General features: G+C 36.0%; 1 protein-coding gene across 10 annotated transcripts in view; it reads left to right on the forward strand.

The window, feature by feature from the left end:
• LCORL (ligand dependent nuclear receptor corepressor like) overlaps positions 1-17420 on the forward strand; it is an 80803-nt gene that overhangs the window by 25218 nt on the left and 38165 nt on the right. For 8 of the 10 annotated variants that reach the window (XM_072037745.1, XM_072037748.1, XM_027457328.3 and 5 more), the window contains exons 2-4: positions 535-600; positions 7936-8015; positions 8261-8390. In XM_072037745.1, the coding sequence (XP_071893846.1) occupies positions 535-600; positions 7936-8015; positions 8261-8390 (276 nt within the window). The remainder of the gene's footprint in view (positions 1-534; positions 601-7935; positions 8016-8260; positions 8391-17420) is intronic. The other 2 variants (XM_072037746.1, XM_072037747.1) reach the window with 1 other exon arrangement.

The raw sequence follows: 17420 nt of genomic DNA on the forward strand, positions 1-17420 counted from the left end.
ATTGGATTTATCTAATCCTCAATTTTAAAATGTTTTCTCTACAGAACTGTCATCAGAAGCAAAGAAGCTTTCTTTTCTTTTATTTGTAGAATACTGGCCTACTCATACAATATAATTTTTTGTGAGCCTAAATGAGAAGTTTCTGATTCTGAAATCCTGTGTCCTCCTGCCCTCTTCTTCCCAACTTCTAATTCTCAGTGTAAGAAAGACTTACTCCACTAGTGTAGAGCTATGAGGTTAATCTTCCAACCCTTAAGATTCTATAGTAGTTATTTTAAGTCTAATGAGGTTGTTGGGGCATGGCTTAATAGGCTGACTGTGTGCAGATGGCAATAGCCTTGTCTTATGTTTATCTTCTAATTCTGCTGAATGGTACTATAGTGTCAGGAATAAACACACCCATGTGATAAATGTAACGATTTTTGAAATTGCTCTTGGAATTTGAGAGAATGTCTGTTGCCAGTGTTCTCAAACTTGCATTCTTTTTATAAGAAACCTTTGATTAACTGTTCTAAATGTTTCTTTTGTTTCCAGGTTTTGAAAGCATTTTAGAAGGGCTTTATGGACCAAGGCTACGAAGAGACCTCAGTTTATTTGAAGGTAAATAAGCCAGCTTTTAGTGGGATGATCTTCATTTGCAAATTTTCTTTTAATTAGAGGCATTTTAAAGCATGTAAAGTTTATTTAAAAAATAACCTTTTAGTTTTGTTTCCAACTTATTTTTCATCATGCTCACGTCAGTACTGTGCATGAGCAAAATATTAGCTAAAATGGTACCTAAGCAATCTTATGTAAGGAAATTTGGGATTAGTTAAACTCTCATGAAAAAAGTTTTCTGGAATATTGTAATTCTGGCTTTATTTTTTAGACAGCTTTTAGAAACTAAGCTGAGCAGCTTGTCTTCCCTATCAATAGTAATTGGAAAAAGGAAGATTATGAATGCTTGTTTGCTTTTTGTAGTAGTCAAGAAAGCGTAATCTTTTCTATTAAAAAAAATATATGCACTAGACTTTTGTAAGACCTATTCTTATTCAAAATGGGTTTGGTTTTCTTGGAATAAGTGTTAATAAATAGTTAACTAAAGATCCAGATATTATCAGTCTTGAACAAAAGCAGGGAAAGAAAATCCAGCACAAAACTGCCTTGAAGTGTTGAAAGAGATGTACTGTCAAAATTATTTTCATGGCTTTAAAAAAAAAAAAAGCATTATTTGTTACCAAACCTTCAGAATGTTCTGTTTAATTTCCTTACAGTTTTGATAGTTCATAAAGTTTTGTAATTAATATACTGCTAGTACATTAGCCAGTGTGTCGTATACTGTGTATGTTTGCTTATAATAGATTTGGAATGATTGTTTTAACTTGGCTGAGGTTTTGTCCTCTTTGTATTGTGTCAGTTCCTTGGCCGGTATCATACACATAACACTATTTTCAAGGGGAGGGAGAGAATTTGAAATACTACTTTACTGCTGTTTTAAGAGTAACTTTCTACCACTTACAAAGCTAAGCATAACACTAGTCAGACTCTTAAAAATGTTTAAGAAATTTGTAAATTTGGGCTAGAGCTTATTTTCTTGAGTGGTACTCCCATCTCCTGTGATAAAAACAAGCCCATTACTCTTTGGAAAGGAAACACGGCAGTGTTGATCTTGTAATAGTGTACAATATCGTTTTCTTGTTGTAATTCTAATAGGTTGTTATATGTTAGGCTTCACATTGATTAGTGATTGAAGCTTTATTATTCTCTTGCATCAAAGGGTTTACAGTTTGAAAGGAAACTCAGGACATTTTTTTGGGCTTTTGCATAAGGTGACAAAGCACCAAGCAAATGACCACAGTGTAAGCATTACAGCTAAAGGATCCCAATAGTACACCATAAAGTGTTACATTACGACTTTAGAGTTGCTTCATTTGCTGCTTCCTTTCTTAAGGGAAAAGCTTCAGTTTATTTATCTCATGCTGTTGAAGATTCCTTGTGGCCTTCTGTTTAAGGTGATCTACTATTTCCATTTTTGTCTGAATGCCCTAGTGGATCTTTGTCCCTGCAGGTTAATGTGTATCTAAAACATAGAATTTTAAGTGATTTCTTTTTTCCTTATCTGAACATCAGTAATGTACCTGAATTTTGAACAGTTAGAGCTTCTTTCTGTGTTTGACACCTATAAAATTGGTTTTATTTCTGGAGCAACTGCAGAAGAGATGAAGGATGATGGGATTCCCACCCCACCTTATTATTTTATATTCCTTTTTTTGATATAGATACTACAACAGTTTGAAAGAGACTTGCTATGTTCTCTATAAATACAGTAGAAGCAGACATCTTAGGATTTAGGGCTGTTTCTAAACTGACATCTGAATTGCATTATAAAGATTAATACAATCTTGAGTAAGATTGACAATAAATCTTCCCCGTCATAATTCAAGTGCCATTTCTTCCATTTTTACAGGTAATGAAACTAAGAGACAAATTTGACTCACTTCAAAGTCTGTCATTGGTATATAGAATAGCAGCCACACTTTTAGGCTGTTAGCAACATTTTGTAAAGTGTCTGTTTTGCTCATCATGACCACTGGATCACTACTATCAGTATTGTCAACATGCACCATTATGCTTTGTTAGCAGGAGAGTATGTTTCTTTGAATAAAGCGTAAGAAATTAAATGTCTTCCCTATCCAGAAATTTGTGAGAATCAACTGAAATATATGCCTCTTACCTACAATACCATTTTTCTCTTATTGTTCATTCTTATGTTTTTGTGTAACAAAAAATGCATAAAATTTAATATATATTAATTGTATATTTCTTCCTTAATTGTGTGTTGAAATAGTATTTGATCTATAGATTAAATCACTGTAATTAAAGCTGCTTGAGTAAAAAAAAAAAAGACAAAATTAAATGGTAAAAGGTACATTTTTAGTTTTGCTAGTCCTCTTTTTCTTACCTTTCAAAGAAAATGTCTTGTAAGCCTTAAACTTTCTTACTAAGCAGCAAACCAATTGAACAACCCCACCCATGGTAACAGATGATGATCTGATGGCAAGTTTTTTTTCATAATCTTAAAATTCTTACATGTTGTTTATGTAGGACTTGTTTGCTTAAATGATTATTGTTACCTCTATTACTCATCACCATTTTTTTCCTGACCGCTTTGATAGTGTATCTTCTGGTTGCAGAGGTGTCAAATCTTATCTCAGCATCCAGCCTTGGTCCTGCTCAGAACTTCTCAAGTCTTCTTGTGTCACTGAACCTTTTAGGGTTTCCTAATCCTTTCCTTAATAGCCATTTTCAGCTAAGTAGATTCACATGTAAATTGTTACTCTTCACATTCTACTTCGGCATATTCAGTTAAACTGTTAGAAAGCTTTTCTTCTGTGATGCGTATATTCTCATGGGATTATGTGCTGGGATTTGGGGTGAGATTTGAGATGAAGGGGTTCTGTTTTTTTATGGACAGAGGGAAAACACTGTATTGTGGGTAAAACACAGCTTTTGCCATTCTTCCTCTGCCAGGGAAAAAAAAACAACTTTATACAGGACAAAAGGGTTGTTTGAGGGTGTGCTGTGTTCTTTTTTTTACTGAGCTTTTCTTGAATATTTATTTATAGTGGAGGTAATGGGATGAAAATTTACATTTGAAACACAAATCTTTTAGTCATAGTCAAGTTTTTATGAAATTAAAAAGGTGAAGGAACATGATAATCACCTCAGATACTTCAGTTTAATTATTAAGAATCAGTAGTGCCATATGAAAAAGGGGATTTGTTTGAAATTGTGACAAATTGCCAGAACATTTGTAGGGACATTGTAATAATGCAGAAAATCCTGGGAAGTGTGAGTCTGACTTCTTTTTAGGTTTAGTAGATGATTTCACATTTTAAGAGATAAATATGAAAGCCAATTGATACTACAGATATCTGTTAACTCAGCATGACTTCGGAGGAAAAAAGTGGGAGGAAACAAACATTTGAATGGCTTAAGAACTGAAAACAGGTGGTAACTTTTGTCAAAGGCCCTCATTAAACTTATTTCCCTTTTTTATTAAATAGCTTTGCACTAAATGATATTGGTTTGAAGTAGTAGTCTGAACTATGCAATAATATCAAAATACTCTTTGCACAGTCCAGCAACTTTTTCTCATGGGCTGGCTGCTGTTTTAAATTGTCACCAAATCATTTATCAGCTGATTCCAAGCAAGATAAAATGGGGGAATGAATGATTGTGATCCTAAATTAAATGCATCTAAGAGAGACAACCATACTTTCAGAAAGATCAGAGGCACAGATGGCCTATCTGTAGTTAAAAACTAATACTGACATCGATATGTTTCCTCTGATGGTGACCTGAGACTGTTGTGTGCCTGACACTTGATGTATTTGACACATCAAGCAACAGCCCTGGCAGTTGCTTCTGGGAATTTGCTGTTTTATTGTGTGTTTTTTTTTGTTTTGTTTTGGATAAGCACTGGTCTGAGGTGAAGAATAAGATACTTGGTTGTGTATTTTGGTGGTGGTGATTTTTGTTCTTCTTTTTTGAGGGGGGGGGGGGGAGGATACTCTTTCAAAAGATACCTGTGGGGCATGAAGTAAATTGCAATGAGTCTAGGTCTACGGCTGCTGTAACATTAACTAATGAAACACTGGATGTAAAGGCAAGCATGTGTACTTAGTTCTTTTCATTATATTGAGCTGGAATAGGTATCATTAATTCACGCAAGTTTATTTGACTTCTTGACTTTGCTGTGCTGATGCTGAAAGCCTGCAGCTCTGAAGAAAGGTGTCAGAGGATGGTTTGGAAATAATTTTATAGCAAAGAGCCTTCTCTTCTCTTTACTACTTATCTTTTTTCCTGAAGCATGACTTGAATTTTAGGGGACAGTCCCTGAGAGCACATTTAGGCTTTCTCTTTGCATCAGTATTATGATTTTTAACCACTATTTGCCAGGTAACAACAATTTGTTCTTTTCCTTGTTAAGTTCCAAAGTTCTTCTGTTAGAGAAGCCTAGAATTGATCAATCGCCTCTAGATTTGAGTCTTTATTCTGATAGCAGTGTTCTCTAGCTCACTGAATTCTTATGTTATACTCTTATTCTTAATACAATACCTTGTACATGATTTACACTTCTTTGAATAAACTTAGTGTGATGCAGACCTTACGCCTCTTAAGTGGTGCTTGCTTGGTCCACAGAAGGATTGTTCTCCAATTAGACTTTTACCGGTAGAACTTCAGGATTCCAAGGCGGAAGAATTACTCTGCTAAATTTACTAGCTATGTTGGAATTGCACACATAATCCCAAGTATAAGTAGTCACATTAGATTAGATTCCTGTTGTGATTTGCAAGGAAAACTATGAAAACACGAAGTTATTACGAACGTATATAATGTTTGAAGCTTTTTATGTGCAGACATCCTGAAAGAATAGTCCTGACAATCAGGGTTGTGTAGATTAATTTAGCAAAAATGACGTGCTGTTTTTCTTACTGTGCAGTTGGAGAAATCCCATGTCTTTTTTTGATCATCAGCTGTCCAACCCATCAAAATTGCTGGTTTGCATCCCTGGAAGTATATAACATGTTGTTAATACAGAATTCTGCTCTAAATTAGCGTTTGACAGCTGAGATAACCCAAGTAACTCAGTATTATTATTTAAATCAAGTTATGTTTGTATTTAACTTAAGAACATTTTTTTATTCATTTTATTTTTTGGCTCCTCTGTGCCTATTTGGGAAAACAAACAAACAACAAAAAAAAACCTGCAAAGCACTTGTAAGAGAGGAATGGGGATGGAGGGGAATGTCAGAAACGTTCCAGAAACACCACAGTGAGAGAAAGGGAGGAGGAAGAGGAGGTTCTCCAGGTGCTGGAGCAGAGATGTCCCTGCATTAGCCTGTGGAGGGGACCACAGTGAAGTGGAAAGCTCCTGTAGCCCTTGGAGAACTGCACCAGAGCAGGTACCTTTGCTGCACCCCAGTGGAAGACCCTATGCCACAGTAGGTGGCCTGAAAAGGAAACTGGAGCCCTTGGAGAGGCCACACAGGTGCAGGTTTTCTGGAAGGAACTGTGGCCCTTGGGGTACCCCTGCTCCCTGCTGGAGCAGTCTTTTCTGAAGGACTTCCCTGTGGGCAGGACCTGCTCTTTGAACTGCAGCCTGTAGAAAGGACCCATGCTGGAGCAGTTTAAGAAGCCCTGTAGTCTGGGGGAAGGTTCCTGTGCTGGAGCAGGGGAAAAATGTAAGAAGCAAGAAGCGGCAGAGAACAACTCTTAAAAACTGATGGCAACCCCTGTACCCCTATCTTCCTTGCCCTGTTTGGGATCAGGAAGGAGATTGAGTTTGGAAGGAAAGACTGATTGTGAAGAAGGCAGAATCACAGAATTTCTAGGTTGGAAGAGACCTCAAGATCATCGAGTCCAACCTCGAACCTAACACTAACAGTCCCCTCTAAACCATATCCCTAAGCTCTACATCTAAACGTCTTTCAAAGACTTCCAGGGATGGTGACTCCACCACCTCCCTGGGCAGCCTGTTCCAGTGAAAGGCGGGGAAAGATGTTTAGTTTCACCGTTTTGTCATTATGGAAATTGTTTTAAATGGCAATAAATTCAATTTACTTTCCTTAAGCTGAGTCTGTGCCTGTGACAGTAATTGGTAAGTGATCTCCCTGCATTAATATTGACCCATGAGCTTTTCCATCTTATTTTTACCCCCTGCCCTTGGCTGCTAGCTAAGGTCAACCCACCACAGTATCTGGAAGCAGATAACCTCAGGAATCTCCCTAGCAGAACTGTACTTGTAATGCTGCGGTTGAAGGGAAGATGTATTTGGTATTAATAAGGAAAACAAATTTTTAAGCCATGAGTGCATGAACTGGAAATGACTGGGATATAGGAAGATCTGTAGTTGATGTAGTTAATATTCTCCTGCCAAAATGATGCAGCCATGATCAAGACTCATATGCAACTGGGGTGCTGCAGGAAAGGTACTGTTTATTATCTTGAGACCTTGGTCACCTGTGTTCAAGAAATGGGAGTTCAACTGGGAATAGTGCAGAGATGAGGGCTGAGTCTCATGAGAGACTTAGGTAGATTTGATTAGCATAGCAAAATGAAGTGTAGGGGGTGGGGGGGGAGGATAACATTCTCTATAAGTACATCAAGATGCTGAATAGCCATGAGCAGTAACTGTTTAGGTGTAAGAACAATGTTGCCACAGAAACAGATTGGAATAACTTTGACATATGTAAATTTAAACAAGAAACTAGAATATTAATTTTAATTATTAAAGCAGTCTGCTTTGGAAAATCTGTAGTGATTGGTGGTTTGTTAAGAGTATGTGGTTGAAAACTAACTTTTTAAATGGAGCTTAATAACTTGATTAAACAAATAGATTGTATGTCTCCATTGAGATCTATTTAAGCCCTATGTTCCTTCAAATCTAAAGTATGATGTCAGATGACTTTAAAATTCTCGTTTTTATCAGAACAAATAAAGCATTACAAGTGAATGTAGGGTTTTGGTTCATTTGTAGTAATAGTATAAAATAGTCTAAATATGACACATTGCTCAAGTAATGAGAGGACTGTATCTGAATTCCTAGCTTAGTTTGGTGTAGGCTTGCAGACTTTAAAAGGAATAATGACTGGGTTTCAGAGCATAATTTACTTTACTCAGATGCCTTTGGTAACTGATAAGTAATCAACTGAAATGTACGGGTTCACTTTTCATTTTAAGGAAGATGCCCTCTGATTTGAAAGTTGAACCATAAGAGCCAGACTAGACTTAAGAAATAACTGAAGAATTGAATACTGTTGACTGCATTGTACCAATAAATGCATATTAGGTTACAATGGAACTTAGTTAAGAGAATTGTAGGATGTGTATTTTGTTCTCTGAATCCATTTTTACGTGTTTAAAACATCTAGCTTTTTTTCTTCTTTTAAGACTGTGAGCCAGAAGAGCTAACTGACTGGTCTATGGATGAGAAATGTTCCTTTTGTAATTTACACAAAGAAACAGTCAGTGTAAGTATGAACATGGTATGAAGCATGACTCTCCAACGCCTAATTTTTGGTATGAAAATATGAATCTTTGCAAATAGGTTAGCTGAATTTTGCAAATAGGTTAATACTGCATTTTGACTTAAGATAGGTTAGTTATGATGGGAAGTAGTAAAAATCTCTTTAGTGGCTCAGTAACTTAATTGTGTATTATACTATCAGTAGACTAACTTCTGAAAGATTGTAAAAATCTTCCATGTATCTTCTAGGATCGTGCATCAATTATTGGTTCTTCACAGTCAACGCCTACAGAGGAACTATCATCTCAGGGCCAGTCCAACACTGATAAGATTGAATGCCAAGCAGAAAACTATCTAAATGCACTCTTTCGAAAGAAAGGTAATGAAAGCATGTCTTTTCTATTAATAGATGACATAAATGTAGCAGAATCAAATGATTTAGGGTTGACTTTGATTCTGAAGTAGTTTTTATTAATCTGCTGAGAATGCTGTTCTTCCTGTTTTATTCATTGTTTTTTTTCCCTAATCTCTTCCTTTAGTTTTAGCAAATAAAGCATTAATTCTTTACTTGCCGTTGCTGTGAGTCTTGTTGCATTGTTTGTTTTTCTTTTAAATCTGTGTTCATTACCTTTTTCCTTTTCTAACTTTTTTCTACGCCAACTTGGGATGCAGTTCTTGGAGTTTTTAAGTATTTAAACACTTTCTGTCCCTAAACTGCTTTTACTTACAGTTTTCAGGAGGCAAACTCTTGTAGGTGAGATAATGTGATTTACGGATTACAAAATAGGATTTGGGATCATCTTATATAGAAGTTGTGATTTCATATATATATCCAAGCCAGTGTTTGAAGCTTCTTCTTAAAACAGTGTTAAGAAATTTTATTCTTCGACTACTGTCATTCTTTGGCACTTGTCAAGTTATAGCAGTACACGAGTGACTGGCAGGTCAGCTTGGTTCATGTAGGTTATTTGCCAGTAAGCTAGTCACTATTGATAGAGGCAAAATTACAAATTTTCTTCCTCAAGTTCCTGTGTAAAGAACACGAGTGCATCTTTATTCATTGTGGGTTTCAGAAGTTTTATTGGAGTCTAGTTGGTGTACTTGAATGTCAAAATAGGTGAGTGTGACGGGGTGACAGCCCTCTTGTACTCTGTCAAAGTAGTAGAGCAAGTCACTCATATTCACTTCACACAGGAAGGGGGGGGAAGGGAAGCTAACTTTCTCCTGCTTTACCTTGCTGTATCAGGAAGAGATTACTGTGCCTTTGAACCTGGGATGGATGTAATCTCTTTCCATACAGGGCACGTCTGTTCAGCCTACAGTTTACTTAAGACTTTGAATGGAGTGCAGTACGTATTTTGAGTCCATCTTCATTCCTTGTCTTTGCTTAAAACCACTTGTTTTCCATTTGAAATAAAATGTTGCCATGTCAGTGTTTATGAAACTTCTATTATATTTTGATTAAGGGGGTAGTTTCATGGCATCTCCCTAGGCAAGTATTATTAAATTCCTTCAATTTTCTACCTTCTCAGCTGTTTCCTTGGTCATGTGATATACAGTGTTTTCCAACATTACCTGCTTTATGCTTTGTCTAGATAGAATCATAGAATATCCTGAGTTGGAGGGGACCCAAAAGGATCATTGAGTCCAATTTAAGGCTCCACACAGGACCACTCAAAAATCAGACTGTTTCTGAGAGTGTTGTCCAAGTGTCCTTTTAACTTCGGCAGGCTTGGTGCTATGACCACTGCCCTGGGGAGCCTGTCCCAGTGCCCAACCACCATCTAGGTGCAGAACCTTTCCCTAACACCCAGCCTGACCCTCCCCTGTCCCAGCTCCATGCTGTTCCCTCGGCGCCAGTCGCAGTTCCCAGAGAGCAGAGCTTAGCACCTGCCCCTGTGCTCCCCTTGTGAGGCTGCCATGAGGCCTCCCCTCAGCCTGCTCTGCTCTGGGCTGGACAAACCAAGGGACCTCAGACACTCCTCATACATCTTTCCTTATAGACCCTTCACTGTCTCTGCCCTCCCTTGTATGTTCTATAATAGCTTTGTATCTCCATAGAGATGCTGTCTTTTGATTCTCCTTGGGAGGAAATTTTATCATGCAAGAAGTGAAACTTGGTATGACTTCACCTTAGCAGAGTGAGTGACTTCTGTGAAATTTCTCAGAAAAGCACTTGTTTTTTTAGCATCTTTCTTAGTTTTTTTGATTTGCCAGATCAGCTCAGTTTAAAAGGTTTTGTGTCTTGAAAAACAAGTGGAAAAGCTTTCCTGGTTATCTTTGATTCTCTGATGGTCTTGTGCATTCTTGGGTAACTGATAGCATGTTGAGGAGTTTTCTAGGAATTTGCTTCAGTTCAGGTTCAGCAGAGTCTTGTAAATTGTTCAAATTATGGAAGGAAGAGAGGAACAAACTGTTCTTTGCAAAGGGCATGTAAAGCCAATTTCTGAGATACTAGTTTCTCTTTGTAAGAGCAAGCTGAAGAGTTTTGCTAGGAAAATCCCAAGTCTTTAAGAACTTCTGTAGGCTTTTGAGATCAGTTATCCCTGGGAGGGTGGGAGATCAAAACACTTGTAGTAACTGTTTAGCCTAAGGAACTTCTGTTACACTTGGTAGTAAAGCAGATACTTTTTCATGGTCAAAGTACTGCGGAAGTCTTGGTTGGCTGCCTTTAAAACAGAAGTAATAGTAGTTTCATTTTGTTTTGATTATAAACAATAGTAGTTTCATTTGTTTTGATTATAAACTTTTCAAGAGCATATACTGTCTCTTACTGTCATGACCAGTGGAATTTCATTTGGGGCATCTGTGAACAACTTCTAAGACAGAGCAAATTAAATTTTATTTATTGGTCTCATTATCCTTTTACTTTCAAAATATGCTAGTATGTGGTTGGATATTTTAATTTGCAAACTGTTTTTTTTGGCACCAGTTCAGATGGTCTCCAGACATACAGGCGTGTTATAAATGTTGCCCATAGCATACAACCTGCAGGCATTCATTGATGAGGATGTCTGTAAAATCCCAAAGATGATGACTCTTCCCTTTTAAGAGTGATAAAATCACTGCCAAGATGAAAGAACAAAGTGTTAGCTTTTTATTAGGTAGCTACTGTTGTGTTAGTGAAAGACAAATTTGGTAGACAGTTGTCTGTAAGGAAGTCCTATCCTTGGCAGGCACTTCAGTAAAGCCAAAGTAGTTTTTGTTACCTGCTGTAGCCCCTATTGAATTGATTGTTTACACTAAACAATTTATCTGAAATGCTTTCTTCCTAGGTATGACATCTCTCTTTGCCCAATGGGTGTTGTAAGTAGAGTAGACTCTTCACTTACGTAAGATTAAAGTATCCATTTTCTTTTGGCAAAGCAGCCGTGAAAAAAAAATATAATGTGCTTTAAGAAATTCAGCTTTTTTCTTGATTTCAATATTACTTTTATTTCAATATTTCTTATATTTCACTACTTATTTCACTATTGCTTATATTTCAATATTCTTTTTTCAATATTACTATCAATATTACAGAATGTGCTAATCTTTACATGGCAGAGATGTAGTTGCTCAAGAGCTTTATCAGACATTTTGATCATTGAATATTAATTACCTGGCTTTCTGATAATCCACATCATATGTTCCTGGAAGCTTTCTTTCTTTCACGATTACCTTAATATGAACTCTTAAACCAAAGGTCAGTTAAATACAATCGCAGCTGTGAATCAGGTTCTACCTTCAGGTCCTGATCCACCAGGACAGAAACCTGAAAATCTTTTTATGGAAATAAAGGAATTGAGGTAGAAAAATGGAGGGAACAAAATAGTCAGGATGACTTGAATGACTTCAGTCTTTCTAGGTTCTATGTGTAGCTCTGTCAAGCTTCTTCAGTATCATATTTTTGACACCAAAGTAACTTCCTTTAAAGCTTAGTTTTCTCTTGTTTCTAGGTGCCTCATGTTCTAAAATGTTTCCTTTCATAAGTATGTATTTATACAATATAATTGCCTTTGCTTTTGAGTTCTCATTCTTTACTTAGTTGTATCTCAGGTGCAGAGATGTCAAGAGCTGGTTACGCTTCTCAGACAGTATGTAGGGTTTGGTAAACCCTATCTAGACTTGCACCTATAATCTCAGACTACAGAAAACCATCGAAATGTTCTTAAATATTCATCTTTTAAAAATTTTACTTTGAAGATGAGTTTTGATGTGCATACTACTTAATCCAATACCTGCAGTTCCTTCTTAATAATTCTAAGAAATCTGATTTGTCTTTTCAAAATCTGGTATTATCTGATAAATTAGGTTAAGTACAAATGTAAGAACTGAGAACTGTCATAGCAAGAATGTGGTACAAGTGTGCTGCGCAAGCTGCCTGTCCCTCAGGTTCATCAGGAAATAATGTTTAGCAGTATTTCAACTGCTTGCTGAAGGAAGTAAAATGTACAATGTGTTGATTGTCTGTTTGCCAGTATTACTGTCTCCAGTAACTTGAATTTCCTGGTCATTTTCAACTTCATTTAAGTTTTTCTACTTCATTTATCCTCAGAGATATGAGGATACAAAGTAAAATGCCATTAAAGTAGAGGAGGGAATAACTTTGAATGTTTAAAAGAGCTGAAAACTAGAATAAACTTGGCCCTTATTCCTTCTGTTTGTTGATCAATTAAGCAGACTAAACTAATCATGAGGGGTAAATGGCTGTATTCTGTTTTTTTTTTTAACCGGGCAAAGATTGTACAATGAGCTGAATAAGTTTACATGTGGAGCTAAGGATGCTGCTGGTACAGTTTGGCTATTAAGATGGGGTCATTCTAGAAAACATGCAGCCCCTTTGTTAAAGGGAGAGGTGATACAGGAAATGCTGATAAGCAACCTCATATTATTAGTTCTGCTGTTCACAGAACTGCCTTGTAAGGTACAAGGAGAGCTATGATTCCCTGCTGATTTCAGCTGCCTTTTTGTACTGTATCAGAAGAGAAATCAAAGATTGTTGTCCCAATTCCCTTTTAAATGGAAAAATTACTATTTTTCAAGATGCAAAATGCTAATGTGGAACATAAGTTTGGGAGCTTTCAATTCCTTCTCCATTGTCCTGCCAAATACATGTGTAAGACTAAATTAGCTGTTAAATCATTTTTGCTTTTACAGTTTAATTCACAGAATAGTAAAACACAACGATTTGAATAGCTACAAGGTGGTATAGTACTTAAACTGAGGGAGTCTTAATCCTAAATGTGAGGTTTGGGGAAAAAAAAAAATGTTACGTTTAGTCATAATTGCATATCATCTTTACTGCTGCCTTTGCATACTGGCTGGAATATTCCACAAGCAGAAAATACCAGGCTGTATCATAAGTGACACATTTGTATCTTAATAGCAGGAGGATCTACAGTGATCTGAGAGGCACTAGAGGACCATCAGAGCTACCTATTACTCCAAATTCTTAGAAACTTTTGCTGGGTTTGAAGTGGTATGTATTTGCATACACAATCTATGGAGTAAATACAGCTGCCTTGTCATGTAAATTTTCTATCTGAAAAATAGAAGCTTAAACAGATGCAGGCTTATAAATCTAGAACTTTAAACTAGCTGTAATCAGTACTCCTAATAAAATATCTTAGAATAAAAACTTTAACTTTTTGTTCGTACAAAGTATATTTGGTGCCATCTGCTGATAATAATTAAGAAATATTTGCTAGTGAGACTAAGCTCAGAGGTTTAATAACTTCCCACAAAATACATTAAATGTCTTTTACAAACTTTGTGTGACTAGTTAAAGATTTCCTATGTGTAGTGAAACCTCACCACTGAACTTAAAATTACAGGTCTCAACATGTTTTCATTACATACAGTAATGAAGACACTGAATGTAAGCAATTACACTCTCATACACGTTAACCATGTACCCTGTTCTGATCACACAGTCTTATATTGATAAAACATACAAAGTTACATTTATATTTTATAGAAAAAATTAGACTATGGATATAGTGTACAAAAAGAAAATTGTATATGAAAATATCACTATCATTTGAGTATCTATCATCTCTCATCTCTCCTGTTTTATTTGGATAGCTGTGGGAAATTACTTCTGACTTAAAATATTCTCAGTTAGTTCTTCCTAAAATTACAAGTTATGTATCCACATAAGCTTTGTTTCCATTAGAGAGGATGCAGTATTAATAAAAATGGATCAACAGCAGCTTTGTAATACCTCTGAGGAGGTTACTGAGAAAAGAGGATCAAACTCTTCATAGTGGTGCATAGCAGGACAATGGAAGACAAATTGAAATGAGATGTTCTTGGTTGTATAAGGAGAGATGAGGATCAGCAAGCAGTGGAACAGGCTACCCAGAGAGATTGTATAGTCTCCATCCACAGAATTTTCAAGTCCCAGCTGGGTAGAGCTCAGAGCAGTCTGGTTTGATCCTAAAGGTGACCCTGCTTTGAGCATGTAGTCTTACTACAGACCTCCTAAGGTCCTTCCAATGTGAATTATGATTTAAGGGTGTGAGGATGTCATGCTATTTGTATTTTTAGCAGTTAAATTTAGACTAACTAGGGTCTAACTTTGTAGACTGAATGTATATACATTAGCAGATAGAATACTGCAAATGTGCACCTGGAGCACATTTTTTAGATTGTGCTCCAAGGTGTTTTTTTTCCATCTGATATTACCTTTTATAGTAAATTAACTTAAACAGTCAGTAGTTGTAGCAGTTATGAGAAATCTTACTGCATTTATTCTTCCATAGGGGGTATTTGGAAATAATTAAGAAAAAATAAGACTAATAAGATATATAAGAGCAAAAAAATAAAATCTTTGTTATTCCAACTAGTTCAAAAGATGGTTTTGCTGCTAATGGAAAAGCAGACTTGTCAGGCAAATGTCTAAAAACAGTTCATGCTTGGATATTACCAGTGTGAAGACTCTGAAACAGAATAGGAAGAAAATAGAAACATTATAGTTCTGGAAGAACTTTGTCTCACTTACAATACTTAATGTTGGTGATTAATAGGCAGATGCTTATTCCAGGCATTTGTGTTTTTCGGTTAATTATGAGTATACCCTGTGCTTCTGATCTCTTGGTTTTTAAAGGCACAGATTGTATCGGGATGTAAGGTAACTGTCTTTCCCATTTGGGCTCATAATCACCTGTTTTCCAAAAGTCTTCAACAAAGGTTTTCTTGGCTGCATGCAGCAGACTAATTTCTCATCTGTTATAGAATGACCCTTCTTATATATCTGTTAAACTGGTGTTGTTGACATTGCTCATACTTCATTGTATTTGAGTTTCTTGATTATTCACTGTAAGGTTTTTTGTTGTTGTTTTTTTTTTAATCTAAGTTTTTGATCAGTAACTTTCTTTGTTTGACAGTGGTGGAATCATAGCTTTAGGCAGATACTGTTCCTAGGTAACCCAATTTTCCAATTCTACATCCAAACTTCCCTTGTTCTTTTGTTACTGGTGTATGTACACTAACATTTTTACATCCGTTGCCTTGCTGCTTCAGTATCTTTTGTGAAGTTGTTTTCTCATGTATCTCTAACTGTGTGCCAGTTGGACACTTCATGGATTCATTATTCAGGAATCAAGAAATACCAATAAACAAATAATACCTGTGTCTGGATGTTACATGATGGAGAGAGATTTTTCTCTGCATGAATCATCCTGCATTTGAAATTTCACTTTGTGCCCCTCCTCCAGAAACTCCTATCAAGTTTTAGAAATTTTGGTAGCAATCTGGTTGAAAGAGTGTCAGAAGATAGGCCTTCAATCATAAGCAGCCTTCAATCATAAGCAGATTTGTTTTTTATTCATGTCTTGCGTAAGGTCTCTTGAAGCCAAGACATCTAGCATATACTGAGCTTTTGAAAATGCTGGAGCTTTACCTTACCTAGTAACCAAAAGACATTATCAAGAAGCACCAGAACAGTCAGCTGCCTCAGCAGACCAGATCTATGTATTTGTAATGTCTTGCAATACTTCCTTGGCAAAAATGAATTCTTCAAGGTGAATGTTTAAAAAATTAAAAAAAAATAAAATGAAACAAACAGAATCTTACATACATTCATCTTAAACTTGAGCAGTGTGCTTTGGTCCAATCTCAGTGATCATTCTTGCTGGTAGATGGATATAGCTTCATTGATATAAAATGCTTGAGCAAATACTGTGTGATCCACTCATCTATCTTCCAACAGTATATACCTGGGTGAAATATTTGTGAGATCCAGTCCTTTCAGTTTCTCAGCTTCCAGGAAGACAAAACTCAGCTACTTGGCTTTTTTTTTTTTTTTTTATTTATCTGTTCTGGACTGATATAAGTTCACTGGTAACTGCCACAATATCCTTTTGACATTGCTTTCAGGCAATCAGGAATGACCTAAAAGCTAATTCCTCACGTTCACAATTCCTTATTTTTAAGCTTTAAACCTCTGTTCTGATGAAGTTTGTTTTGCTGATTACCTGTGAACTTGAGGATGGACAGCGGATTAAGCAAAGCTTTGAAATGCATATTTTTGTGTGTATAGTGTCTAGGGAAAGAAAGAAGAGTGGAATAGGTACTACTACTGCCACATTAAGGAAGAATGTAAACATTGGACTATGGACAATTGTGCTCATTTTTTTTAACTGAAATATTGCAGTTTCTGGTATTGCATTGATCAGTAATACAGCTTACTCTGTAGTAGATTTCTTATGTAACTAAGCATAAAAATGTAATTTTTATTTGGTTTTGGCATTTGGAGGGATTTTATCACGGTAATTTACAAATGTAGTTTCAGCTTTGCTTGTCAGATAAACTTTAATTTTTTTTTGTCTAGCTGGCACATATTAAAGTTATAGGGAACTTATGTTTGATCCTTGTACTCATTTTGTGCGTTTAAAATAAAACGTTTTTTTCCATGGGATTGTTGTATGTATCCACGCACACGTGTCCTCACACAGTGTGTATACAGTTTAGAACAGGAAATGTTTCTTCTCTCAAATAATTTCATTGTTAGCACTTTGACCTCTGAAGATTATTAATGCAAGCAACTGAATTTTACAATACAAATTATATGGGAAATCTCAAGTCATATCACATCAGATTTGATGTTGAAACCTTGAATCTCAAATAGGCATGATGATCTAATATACACATGAAACAACTCTTCTCTAAGGTTAACTTCTGAGAAGTCCGACTGTTCTATATTATACAAAGGACTAATCTGTAGAATTGTAGTTTAAAAATAACTTGTTTCATTTGCTCTTTGAAAGTAACTCCTTGTATATTCATACTTCTATTTATCTTGCACTAAATATTCGAAAATCTTTTCTGAGCTGAAAGTTGTCTTAAAACAAAAATTCCTCTGAATTACCAACAATAAATGCAAAGTCTGATTCTTGTACTTGCACTGTTTATCTTCCCGTATAAT

The sequence above is a fragment of the Anas platyrhynchos genome, chromosome 4 (assembly GCF_047663525.1).
Source record: "Anas platyrhynchos isolate ZD024472 breed Pekin duck chromosome 4, IASCAAS_PekinDuck_T2T, whole genome shotgun sequence".
NCBI lineage: Eukaryota > Metazoa > Chordata > Aves > Anseriformes > Anatidae > Anas > Anas platyrhynchos.